The 13,209-nt window shown below is 35.3% G+C and overlaps 7 protein-coding genes across 7 annotated transcripts; 4 read left to right on the top strand and 3 right to left on the bottom strand. All coding sequences in view use genetic code 12, as the record gives it.

The window, feature by feature from the left end:
* Window positions 1-654: 654 nt before the first annotated feature.
* Window positions 655-3,147, top strand: DEHA2D05676g (DEHA2D05676p; the record flags this gene model as incomplete). Its single annotated transcript, XM_458713.1, has 1 exon — window positions 655-3,147. One exon carries the CDS (start codon window positions 655-657, stop codon window positions 3,145-3,147), a length of 2,493 nt encoding a protein of 830 aa, XP_458713.2.
* Window positions 3,148-3,442: 295 nt separating this feature from the next.
* On the bottom strand, window positions 3,443-4,474 carry DEHA2D05654g (DEHA2D05654p; the record flags this gene model as incomplete). The annotated part of the gene is made up of 1 exon (XM_002770219.1): window positions 3,443-4,474. The coding sequence occupies one exon, from the start codon at window positions 4,472-4,474 to the stop codon at window positions 3,443-3,445; it is 1,032 nt and encodes a 343-aa protein (XP_002770265.1).
* A 464-nt stretch (window positions 4,475-4,938) lies between these two features.
* On the bottom strand, window positions 4,939-5,281 carry DEHA2D05632g (DEHA2D05632p; the record flags this gene model as incomplete). Its single annotated transcript, XM_458712.1, has 2 exons — window positions 4,939-5,177; window positions 5,254-5,281. The coding sequence occupies 2 exons, from the start codon at window positions 5,279-5,281 to the stop codon at window positions 4,939-4,941; spliced, it is 267 nt and encodes an 88-aa protein (XP_458712.1).
* A 272-nt stretch (window positions 5,282-5,553) lies between these two features.
* On the top strand, window positions 5,554-6,411 carry DEHA2D05610g (DEHA2D05610p; the record flags this gene model as incomplete). Its single annotated transcript, XM_458711.1, has 1 exon — window positions 5,554-6,411. One exon carries the CDS (start codon window positions 5,554-5,556, stop codon window positions 6,409-6,411), a length of 858 nt encoding a protein of 285 aa, XP_458711.2.
* A 559-nt stretch (window positions 6,412-6,970) lies between these two features.
* Window positions 6,971-7,501, top strand: DEHA2D05588g (DEHA2D05588p; the record flags this gene model as incomplete). The annotated part of the gene is made up of 1 exon (XM_458710.1): window positions 6,971-7,501. One exon carries the CDS (start codon window positions 6,971-6,973, stop codon window positions 7,499-7,501), a length of 531 nt encoding a protein of 176 aa, XP_458710.2.
* Window positions 7,502-7,746: 245 nt separating this feature from the next.
* Window positions 7,747-8,148, top strand: DEHA2D05566g (DEHA2D05566p; the record flags this gene model as incomplete). Its single annotated transcript, XM_458709.1, has 1 exon — window positions 7,747-8,148. The coding sequence occupies one exon, from the start codon at window positions 7,747-7,749 to the stop codon at window positions 8,146-8,148; it is 402 nt and encodes a 133-aa protein (XP_458709.1).
* Window positions 8,149-8,231: 83 nt separating this feature from the next.
* Window positions 8,232-12,938, bottom strand: DEHA2D05544g (DEHA2D05544p; the record flags this gene model as incomplete). Its single annotated transcript, XM_458708.1, has 1 exon — window positions 8,232-12,938. One exon carries the CDS (start codon window positions 12,936-12,938, stop codon window positions 8,232-8,234), a length of 4,707 nt encoding a protein of 1,568 aa, XP_458708.1.
* Between the last annotated feature and the right edge of the window lie 271 nt (window positions 12,939-13,209).

Genomic DNA, 13,209 nt, shown 5'->3' with positions numbered 1-13,209 from the left:
TATGTCGCTTTCCGAATTCCCCCGCAAAGTTCTTTAAGCACAAAAGCCACGCCTCCAAGTTCTCTAATGGCAAACAAATATCTATTCGGAGTGAAACAACGTTAATCCATGCGTTGATCTTATGCTTGTTCTCTACGCCCAGACAATATCGAATATTTGCAATTTTAAAGCAATTATTGGTATCTTGTAACATTGGGCTCTTTATATAAATCGTGCTACTTGACTATATTGTACTCTACGGAAGATATTGAAACGCAAATTACCGACAAATAACTATATTTGGAGCGTACACAACGTAGTTTCGTCTGTAGGATAGAGTCTTGACATTAGTAGTTAAAATGGTCAAGATTTGCAAGAATATTACCCGAACGAGTTTGACGTAGTACACTATATTCCTCTATGAAACGAAACCTATATTATACATAGTAATAATATTGCACCGAATGTATCACTATACACCTTAGACCCACAATTAGTACCTACATCATGCCATTACCCTAGAACATGATATTACCAACATCTTGTTGCAGTATAGTGTTATTGCACCAAAAAGAAAGATAATACGTGCAAGTACCGGAGTTCGACGTGCTCTAAAGCTGATTTGAATTGTTCACTATCTTTTCCAATAGATAAGGACTCGACACATCAAATACGATGAAGTTTTCACATTCATTACAGTTCAACGCTGTTCCGGAATGGTCTTCAAAGTATATAGCGTATACAACTTTAAAGAAGTTAATTTACTCACTTCAGAGGGATAGTTTAAAGGCGGGAGGAGGCGATTTAGAGTCGGCCCATCTTATTACCAACGAAAGTCGAGCAGATCAAGACCCTTCTACTGTATTTTTGGCTGCTCTTGATGCCGAATTGACAAAGGTGGATGATTTTTATCAGGTCCAAGAGTCATATATTTTCAAGGGTATTGAGGAATTAATCGTTGATATCGAGAATTTCGAAGCGGAACTTGACGGGGTCAATTTTAGCAAGCCTGCTGACTTTGGAAGATTTTCGTTAAATAGAAAAAAGCTGAGTGGCAGTGCAAGTGGGGGTGTTGCTCCGTCGGACACCTCTTTTGAACATTACCAGACTGAAACTGATCGAGAAATGCAGGAAGAGGATGAAAATGACGATGAGGACTCAGGAGAAGAAAGAGGACGTCCGAAGAATAGACCGTTAGAGCATACAAAGTCTATTGACCATTATTTAAAATCGCCGAAGACCCCTGATGTTTGGAATAATTTGAACAACTATACTTCCACTTTACCACCCCAGTTGCTCATCCTTTCTGAAAATCGGGTCATTTTAAGGAAAAGAATTATTGGATTATTTACAACTTTATCCGAATTGAAGTCTTATATAGAATTAAATAACACTGGGTTTAAGAAGGCTTTAAAGAAGTTTGACAAATCCTTAAATACCAATTTAAAGGACGGTTATTTGAATGATTTGCCTCAAAGAACATACATATTTCAAGACACTACTATTACAAAAGTTGAAGATAATATTAATTCGTTAATTAAATTATATGCTTTGATATGTAATCATGGAAATGATTTGGAAGCTGCCAAATCGGAATTATCGATTCATTTGAGGGAGCATGTCATTTGGGAAAGAAATACAATCTGGAGAGATATGATCGGTTTAGAAAGAAAGACTTATGCAGCAAACTCTAAAGTATCAAATCCTGAAAATACTAACAGTGAGAAGACTACTGGCAATATATCATCCAGTTTTAATATTTCGTTCAAGAATCCAACAGTCGCAAAACTGATAGTGATTATATCAATAACCTTAGCATTATTGAATTTTTCTCCATTCGATGATCTTCAACAGAAGAATTGTTTTGCATTATTAATATGTGCTTCCTTACTCTGGGCCACTGAAACTATTCCATTATTCGTAACATCGCTTTTAATACCTATTTTAATTGTGGTATTACAAGTCTTGAAAAATGATGATGGTTCATTAATGGATGCAGTATCTTCGTCGAAATTTATTTTGTCAACAATGTGGAACTCGGTGATCTTGTTATTATTGGGTGGTTTTACTTTAGCAGCAGCCTTATCGAAGTATAATATCGCCAAAGTCATTTCTACCTGGATTTTATCAAAGGCAGGAACGAACCCTTCTGTTGTTTTATTGACAATAATGGGTGTAGCATTATTTGCATCCATGTGGGTATCTAATGTTGCAGCTCCTGTTTTATGTTTCTCGTTAATTCAACCTATTTTGCGTACATTACCTAAAGGATCTCAATTCATAAATGCATTGATTTTGGGAATTGCATTGGCTTCAAATATTGGTGGTATGGCTTCTCCTATCGCTTCTCCCCAGAATATGATTGCCATTGGCTCTATGGAGCCACAACCATCTTGGGGGGAATGGTTTGTTATTGCATTGCCAGTTTGTATCCTTTCACTTTTCGCTGTGTGGGTATTTTTGTTGCTCACATTTAATTGTAATTCAAAGAACACCCAATTGGTTAGCATCAGAACTATCGATGACAAATTTACTGGAATCCAATGGTACATCATAGGTGTTACAATGTTTACTATATTTTTATGGTGCATTGCATCAAGGTTAGAAGGCATATTCGGTGAGATGGGAATAATAGCATTAATTCCATTACTTTTGTTCTTTGCACCAGGATTATTAACAACCGAAGATTTCAATAATTACCCGTGGAACATAGTTATATTAGCTATGGGTGGTACTGCGTTAGGTAAAGCTGTTGCATCTTCAGGGCTATTATCGACCATAGCGGTGACAATAAAACACCAAGTCGAAGACTTTTCATTATTTGGTGTAACGCTAACCTTCGGTCTTTTGATCTTAATCATGGCCACTTTTATTTCTCATACAGTTGCTGCATTGATTATAATTCCTTTAGTTTCAGAAATAGGTAATGACTTACCAGAGCCACATCCAAGACTATTAATCATGGCAAGTGTATTATTATGTTCAGCAGCCATGGGTTTACCGACATCGGGATTTCCTAGTGTTACTGCCATTTGTATGACTGATGAATTTGGAAAACCATACTTGACTGTTGGTACATTCATCTCAAGAGGTGTTCCAACTTCAATAATTGTTTATTTTATTACTGTTACCATTGGTTATGCAATCATGAGATTAATTAATTTCTAGATGTTTGTATTTGTTGGTTTATAATAAATACTCCTGAATCAACTATTTTTATCTCGAAGTCAATTGGTGGCTTATGTTACTGGATGTTATTCTTGCACAAGCTTTGCATAATCACGTTAGATATATTGTGGACATATTGCGATATATAAAATTATTTAGTATTAATTATTAGATATTAGTGTTATTCAGTTAGAATATAAGATGATAATCGTTCACATTAAAATTATTAAACAAAAATTAAATCGAACTGAATCCGTAAGCTTGTAAACAAATGCTATACCAGCCTTGAGCACGCTCAAACCCGTTCCTCTTCCATTGGACGATCAAATGTTTGACCTACATTATCCTCGACCTCAGGCCTATCCGAATTAGAAAGTGGAACTGCAGTATCACCACTGTGTCTTGGTGTTTCCTCTACTGGCTTTTCGTGTCTTGAGTTTCTACGTAAATTCAAGTGCATTACTTTATGGAAGAAATCTTCGTCCACTCCCGATGCGTTAATCCAAGTTAATATTATAGGCACAAAGGAAAAAGTTATCAAATCAAGAATACCGTAGAATACCGCTTCGGAATCTGGCTGAATACGATTACCACCTTCACTGAGACCCCAACATATTGGATACAAGATCCATACTAACAACTGGAATGCGATGAAAATAATTGCAGCTTTGTTTGTATGAACTGATTTTGCTGCAGAAAACATTGAAACCAATATCAACGACATTGCAAACAATTGCGCAGATACTGCAAATGTGAAATAACCCCATCTATAGCTCGAAGGGATTAAAATACCAATCAATAAGCCCAAGACATAAATCTCAGTAGCGAACGTCTTGACGATCAAGCCCGAAAGCAATGAGAGTATTCCAGTAACAGTTTCACCACCATCTGCAAGATTGGTAGATTCCAACGTATGAGTAGCTACTTCTATAGCAAACAAAACGAAAGGCCATGCCAAGAACCATCCAATGTACTTGACATAGAAAACTTGTCTCACACCTAGTAACCGATTTGTCAGAACATGATTAAATTCAACTCTTGTCGAAGTCCAACCCAAGTTTGCAGCATATGTAAAGTAGCAGTACGCCATTATTGCGTTAGTAAACAAAGGCACAATGAATAATATCTTCTTAAGTCTGTGTGTTCTGGAACTAGTAAAACTGAAGACGAACGCATGAACCACGGCCAAAGTTGCAAAAATTGAAAAGACTGCCCATAACCAACTGGAACCATGGTTAGTCAAGTGAATATCAGTGTTTAAGCCCGGTCTATTAACCGATACAGCTTCATTACCACCACGAGGTTGTAAATTATCGATTAAATCCATCTTGCAAATGTTAGAAACCAATAATCATATAAAAATGTATTTATCCAGAATGCCGATAAACTTATTATTTATATTTGCTGGAATCTTAAGCAATACGAAGCATATTGATACTGATCAAGCGGAATATCAGGTCATGAAAACATATAAGGTTATCGGAAAATTAATAAGCACTTCCTGGTATGGTAACATAGCAGTCCTATGAGGATAATATGAAGTAGGTTCAAGCAGCATCATGATTCGTGATCTAGATTACTACTTCCGTAAACACCGGACTGATTTTTATTTAAGGTTGGTCTGGCCGGATTTTTAAGCTTTTACAGTGGCTTTGAAGCGTTAATGTGCCAATAGTATGATTAAACGACGTTTTCATGTATATTCGTGTATAAATAAATAAAATAGAGTAGCAATTTCCTAACCAGAGAAAGGCTAAACCATCCTATACTACAGCAAACAAATTCAAGTATCTATCCGATGGCAACCGGCTGACCCTCTTTCATTTTTGCCATGGTAGCTTTATCCAAATCTCCCGATGCACTACAAATAGTGCATTTTAGCCTCTTTGAGTAGTAGAATGGTAACACTGGAATAAAAAATAATGTCACGCAGTTGATGGTTCTAATAGCATTTGCCGACTGATTATGGCAATTTCCACAGTAGCAACTAATATTACCGACATCCTTTAACGGCTTGTTGAATTCTTTGACTAGAGTTTGCTGTTAGTATCCTAAAGCTGCAATTTCAAACCAAATTCGATGATTTCAATCTCACTGTAAACATACAACCAATAAGAAAGAAGCAGAAATCCATTGTAACTAATTTTTAGTGTTTTACGCTTCTAATTGACAAGAAAGACCGAGTTACTTTACTTGAAAAACTGCCTAATCCTTGGGTTTCATGACCCTTTTGTAGACGGTATATAACCCGTAAAATAATTATGGCCAATTTCACTTAACCTGCGAAATTTGGTTATCTTAGATTGCGGTGAAAAATCTACTATATTAACAATAGACTGGAATTAAGAGGAATACGCCACTTTGATTTGCCATAGTAAAGACATTGACCGAGCTCTTCTTATTACAATGTCAGAAAAACAAAATAAAGTACAAGCCAAATCTTTTGGTCAAACAATTGCAACGTTAGCACTGTCGAAGCAATTCTATTGGTTTGTGGGACATGTTTTGGAGATTATTTTCTTTATCTTGAACATGGTCAGCTCATTTTTCAGCCGGTCGGCCAAATATTACAACTGTGCATTAGTTGCGGTATTATTTACATATGGGATCGTTATTAAGCAAATTCACTTCAAAAATAGTGGTATTTTTGGAATTGGTAAGGTGGCCCGTGATCGGGAGTTGAGGGCCAGGTTGGTGAGAGATGACAATGTTCAATACTTTTTACTTGCGTTAGTTTTCCTTTTGAGCAGTGGAACGATTGGTGGAGTTGCCGGAGGATTGTATTCTTTCACGATCTTTTCTATTTTCCATGTGTTGACGTACTTCCAGACTAATTTGCTCGGATCTATGCCTCTTAACAAGTTGCAACAACAGAACTGGAATGCGAAAATCAACCACTTCACTTCGACATACAATCAACAAGCATTATTAATGGCTGCTAATGCTGAGTTCTTGTTACTCAGTGGGTTCCTTTTTACTATTCCACTTATGTTTGTTCAGATCTTTAGGATTCCACTTTTCGTTGTGGTGAATACTTCGGTATTCGCTGCGGTCGTTGTATTCTTGAAATTGAGATACATTTCGAACAGATACACGCAAGAGATTGTAAGCCAATGGGATATGAAGATCAATCAGGTTCTTTTAAGTGGTAAATTGCCTTCTTCATTAAGCGAGTACTACAACATAAGGTTGAAGGGATTGATTCAAAAGTTGACTGATCCAATTCAATTGCCAGCCGTTGCCTCAGTCAAGAAATCCAATTAGAAATGTACAATAATAGCATCCCTTACTGTATTTCGTATATTCCATCGCCTCAATAATTTTGTAAACTTAATTTATAACGTAAATAATTGCTTGAGCTTATTGTAGTTTAGGTGTCTGCTTAGAATACCCCTCCTATCCAAAACCTTGCAAGATGATATATATGTTACCATTCTTGGCCAGTTTTACCACATATAATTAATGATATTCAACACTAAATTGCATAATTTTGCAGCAAATGTGCAAATATGTACAGAATACCTTAAATTCTGTAATAATCACAAAAAATCATTTAAAACTATAAAGGGATCCAAGCAACTTACAAGATCTAGAGACTCTTTATCAATTGACTTAGTAATTTGATTCTTAGAGCCAAAATTCATCATTTTTCCAATATGTCTGTAAAATTGGCAATCTTACTATGAACGCTCGTTCACTTTTTTTTCGAGAAATTTAGAGAATAATGTGAATCATTTGCTACTGTTGATTCCCTAGGATTTACAACATCGAATAGAAATTGCTCATATAATTGAAATAAGCTTAACAAGCATATTTGTACAAAATGGCGTCACAGAGTATGAAAAAATTAGCAGCTGCTAACACTGAAATACTTAAGCAAATCCATCTACTTGCCGTGATAATAAATCTAATTGTAATTATGGTACTATTAGTGTTCAATAGACCAAAGTCACTTATCCCGTACCTGTTATTTTCGTGTCCTGCTTTCTTTTGCCAATTTATCATAGAACAATCAGCAAGACCAGTATATGATGTAGATAGAATGTCGGGACAAAGAAAATTATTGAAAGCTGGTGAAGATGTTAAACATGAAGGATTATACGAGTACATGTTTGATACAATGTACATTACATGGATTATTGATATATTGATGATTGTTTTAGGTACCAATAAAGTGTGGTGGTTATACAGCATTATTCCTGGCTTTGCCATTTTCAAAGTTGTCGGTCTAGTTAAAGGTTTGAAAGGCAACAAACCCGAAACAAAGCCAGAAGAACCAGAGGCTCCTCAAAAGAGTAAGAGACAGGCTAAAAGAGAAGCCAACAAGAACAAGGTTGTTAGAAATGTTCGTTAATTTTCGAATGTATAGGTTTTATTTGATCTCATTAATAGCTGTAATAAACCACTAGCTATATATCTATTCATGTAGCTGTATCGACAACAATTCAAATTGCTTCTAAAGGCTGTATATTATAGCTTTCTCGTAGTTATCGTTTATCATATATTTATTAGGACACAGGCTATCAAGCCTATAAAATGCGAGGTAATCATAAAAGTGAAAAAAAATGAAACCACATTCAAGAGATAATTATAGATCTAATGTATAAAAGCTCTATAAATACTGTATTTAAACAATATAGAAGTTTAAATCGTGTCATGTCTACGAGTATTAAAAGACAAATATGCCCATCTGAGGTCGATGGCCCAATCGAACGTGTAATGATAACTAAGATTGTTGAAAACTTGAAGCCATCTTTATTGAAGGTTTATAATGATTCAGCTAAACATTCCCACCACGCAGGTGTAAAGGACGCAGTGAATAAAACAGAATCTCATTTCACGATGGAGATTGTAAGTGATGAATTTATTGGTAAGTCCATGCCGTCCAGACATAGAATTGTGTACCAGCTTTTGGATGATGAATTCAAAAATAAGGGCCTTCATGCATTAACGATGAAAACTAAGACCGCTGAAGAAATTAATAGACAAGCAAATAAATAATACCAAGAGAATAATATAAATTATATAATAAACATTGTATATTAATATCACATCAACATAAAAACTACTTTATACACTATACACTATACTTGGGCTGTTGTAGGAACTTCATTTTCAAATCCATTCATTTCTTCCTTTTCATCGAAATTATTCGATTCTTGGACAGATGCATTCTTGGCTACTAATTCGACAATTCTTCTTATTACTGGTAAACTTAACCATGCTGGTACGTATGCTTCGACTCTTGAAAATGGTCTTAAATTTACTGATCTAAATGGATCGTTGAAATGTCCATCAGTTGACACTAATTCAAACAAATCATCATTGTTTGTACCATCATTAGCTTTAACCCTATCTGCAACCGCTTGCAAAACATTTGGCGCTATTGGTGTTTCATAATCGGCGACATAGTATTGTGAGATCAATTTTTGAATTTGAATTGGTTTCAAGGCGTAACAAATTTCATAAATAATTTCAATATCATCAGGGGTATTTTTACGTAATTGCAATAACTTTGCTGCCTGTAACAAATGATTTAAATATCCAGAGCCTTCTTGGATTTCATGACCCTTGCACCATTCTTCTAATCTCGTCACATTGTAATTTAATTGCAAACCTCTCTTCCACGACAAGAAATTACGTCTCATGATTAAATCGTTGAAACATAAGGCATCAACGAACCTTAATAATTCGATTATTACTTCATTCATAACTTCATATTCAATGAAATATGACTTCATAGACCAGTATACTGAATTAAAAAAGCTCAATATATCATCCATCTTATATTGCACACCTGGAGAAAAGACCTTGGCCAAAAATGGCGAATTCTCTGGTGCCATAAATCCTGGTAAAGATTGAGACAAAACTACCGCAGAGACAGCTTTCTTCTCTAAATCCTTTTCCATTTTTTTCATCCACATATTGTAAATATTATATGAAAGGGATTCAAAGTCTTCCTTCACGACTGCAACTAATTTCAAGTATTCGTCGAATTCTTCCTCGCTCATCTCGTGAGATAATGTGTCATTTGCAATAATGGTCTGTTGAGCATACGAAACAAATGAATATAATTCATGTGTGTTTGATAACCAAAAGGCCCCATTTGAAATGACTTCATCATCCTTTAATGTGGATACAATCTGTTGAATGGCTGCCAAAACTTCACCTAAAAACTCTTCACTTTCCTTGGTTAAGCCTAGTCTCCACATATCAGATAATATAATAATTATAATTCTTGCAGGGAATAACACTTCTTTTCTGGTCAAGTCAGCTGCAACACCGGCAGGTGGAATTTTCAAACCCTTTAACAATCCTTCAACGATTTCCTTATGCAACTGCCTTGAGTCTCTTAATAATCTGAACAATTCATCATTGATATCATCCACATTGGCGTCCTCATCATTTGAAACAGCAATTACTGATACTGGTCTGTTGCCATTTTGATCTAATGATGCTGGTGAGTTCCAAGCTAAAGCGCTACTATGGCGCTTGTTACTGACATTTCTCGATTTTGGATTGGAAATAACACCTTTCTGTTGTTGCGATTGCAAACTTGCAATTTCAGATTTCAACTGCTCAATATGAGATTTCAAGTCAACTTCAATTGTATCACGCTTAACAAGAGCATCCTTAGCTTGATTCAATTCTTCGATATTACGATGCACTTCTTGTCTTAAATCTGCTTGCTCCTTAGTTAATTGTTCTATCTTCTGTTCAGCTGAAGAATATTCAGACTTAATGGATTCTAATTCCTTATTCAAGCTTTCGATTTCTTGTTGATGTCCTACATTTTGAGAGTCATACTTTTCATTAAATTCAAGTTCTCTAGATTTCAAGGTTTCATGCACGTTACTTGATTGATCTAACAAGACCTTCAAGCCTGCAATTTCGCTGACTAACTTCTTATTATCTTGAATTTTGGAAGTTAACGACTGAGTTAATTCAATAACCTTGTTTTCTAATTTGTAAGAAACCTCTTTCAAGTGATTGACTGATTTAGCATTAACCTTCAAATCCTTCAATTCACCAATGGCCAACTTCCTTCTGAAACAGGATTGAAGTAAGACAACTGCCTTCATAGACTTCTTATAATCACGTCTAGCAGTATGACCTCTCCAAGCATTCTGTAAGGTGATAGCTGATTTTTCCGACCTTGCACGGGTAAAGTTTCTTCTTCCTTGCAAACCTCTAATGGATTTCTGTAAGACGACAATAGACGCAAGGGTATCTTTTAATTGCTTTCTAGCCATGAATCCCCTAATAGCAGTTTGTATATTCGTCGCAGCCTTATCTTCAGTTTCCTTTCTGATTTGGGTTCTCTTTGTATGTCCACGAACTAAAGCTTGCAAACTAATATGTGACTGTCTAATATTTGAATAGTTGTTTTGGTGATAGCGCCTTCTTAAGTTCTTTTGGATCATAACAGCCGATTGGAATAACTTATCAGACCTCAATTTTTCGAAATGTGCCAACATACCAGCTTTGAAGAAAATTTTAGTATTACCTAATTGGTATTTACTCTTATCTTCGATATTTGTATCCAAAATCTTATTACACAAGTCACTAACAGATTCCTGTGTTGTCTCACCACTCATAACTTCCATCCACAAACTCGAAGGAACTAATATATGATATCTGTCAGCGAATTCGACATATGGCCACCTTGAAGGGAATCCAGCACATGAAATTCTAATAGTTTCTAAAACACCACATGCCCGCAATTGAGATAAGACCATTAACGAGTCAAACTCCCAAGCTTTCTTTTCTTCATTAGGCTTAATACATCTGATATAATGAACATTTGTAGAATCAATAGTCTTCATCAATTCAATTAAAGAGTTTTTGAACATAGAACCCAATGTTGGCTTTTTGCTTGCAACTGATCTTACTCTAGAATTAGTTTCAGGCTTCGATGCTTCCAAAGCTTTTGCATTCTTATCTATAATTTCAAGAACAGATTGTAACATTTCATTAGTTGATTGTTTCATGACATCCAAATGGCCTTCACCAACGGTGTCTCTATTCTTTTCAATGAAACCATCAATATCGTAGCTAACATCAAGAGCATAATGACTGACTATGAATTTAGTTTGACCAAACCTTGGCTTCTTAAAAACCTTATTAGTTGGTTCCTTATCGAGGGTTTGATACATTTTTTCAATCCATGATTGATCGTTACCGGCAGGTAATCTCGATTCTTCATCTAATAATGATAAAATACCCAACTTATTTTCGATCAAATTAATGCATGGCTGATTGTCTGCAAAATCAATGAATGACCATTCAATTTCTTCTTTAACATACTCTTCTTGCTCAAGTTTGAAAACATGCTGATTAAATTCCTGCTGTAATTTTTCATTGGCATAATTAATACAGAACTGTTCAAAAGAATTCTTCTCAAAATGCTCAAACCCGTAGATATCTAAGACCCCAATAAATGATTTAATTTTTTCACCAACTTCAGGTGGACATAAATCAGTATTCACATAATTGACTAACCAATCAAACAATGCGGAATAGATATATTTGGCAAAGGAATCTCTAGCTACATTTGCTTGATTATGGTTTAAATTACTCACAATCTTCTCAGATCTTGTAGTAATCTGCTTTTTTACACACCATTTACTGAAGTTCATAGGATCAATACCTAATAATTCACACGCTTTAACCAAATTTGGTTCGTCTGATGATAAATGAGCATCGTTTCTAGTAGCACTAATTTCAATATTACCAATATGTAATAAGGCTGCCAAAATCTTATAAATTTCCATTTGTTTCTCTTTACCAACTCCAATCAAAGACAAGGCGTCTTTAGTAATGTTAAACTCTTCAGCATCATCTACCCCATCAATACGAGGAAAACCACCTTGATTAGTGTATTTATAGTCTTCAGCGCTAGTTAAACCTAAAGTCGCTTTATCGCCATCTTTCATACCGGCTAATATTTGATAAAAAATATGGTAATTCCTCTCACTCTTAGGTTGGAAGACTAACCTCGATCTTTCTAATAAATATGTCCTAATCCTAGCACCAATGATCGATGTTGTGTTGTCGAATAAAATTTCCAAATATTTACCGAATCTTGAAGAATTATCATTTCTAGTTGTTTTAGCATTACCGAATGCTTCCATAATAGGATTAGTAGCCAAAATTTGCTTTTCGACGTCAGACATGTCAGATTTATGTTCAGTTCCAATATTAGAAACTAATTCAGAATCTTCTTCGACAGAAGCGAAATATCTCATGATATACTTTGCACTAACAGTCTTCCCAGCACCTGATTCACCACTTACCACAATGGTTTGATTTTTACCGTCGATCTTCATACATCTATAAGCATCTTCAGCAATTGCAAACAAATGTGGATCTAACTCACCTCTTGTTTTACCGGCATACGCTTGAATAATATCTTGCGAATACAACTGGTCAACCCGTTGGAACGGGTTTGTCGCAATCAAAACTATCCCAGAGTAGGTGTAAATATTCAATTGCGAGTAACGAAGCTTGATGGCATGCAAAACGGCTGGTTCGTTCAAATAAGACAAACTGGTCAAATCTTCGGCCGCTTCCAAAATAGGTGGGTTTCGTAATGGTGGTAATTTGTCATTATCGTCATTTAAATCGTCCGTTTCGATTGTGAACGTCTGAGACTCATCAGTGTCTGAAACTAATTCCAATACATATTTATTATTATCCTGCTTCTTATTCGACGTAACTGAAGCTCCTATCCACCCAAGCTTTTCGTCTGGATACCAACAACGGGTACCAACATCATAGGACATAACCATTTTTCAAATGTTGCCTCAATATATTATGCTTTGAAATAAAAATACTCCGCTGATATAACAGAAACTAATCTGCACCTATAAGATGAATTCAACAGAATAAATCAGAATAAATCAACAAATTAAAAAAAAAATTTGTTAATACTCAAAAAAAAACACTCGTAACGATTCAAGGTAGAATGATTATTAAAATATTAAATAAATCCAAGTTTTAATCAGATATGAACGTGGTTGTATGTAATCGAATACGCCTGATGGATCTGAAGAGTGTTAA

Source organism: Debaryomyces hansenii, assembly GCF_000006445.2.
Source record: "Debaryomyces hansenii CBS767 chromosome A complete sequence".
NCBI classification, from domain to species: domain Eukaryota; kingdom Fungi; phylum Ascomycota; class Pichiomycetes; order Serinales; family Debaryomycetaceae; genus Debaryomyces; species Debaryomyces hansenii.
Note: the sequence above shows the minus strand (reverse complement) of the source record. Positions and strands in the feature narration are given on the sequence as shown.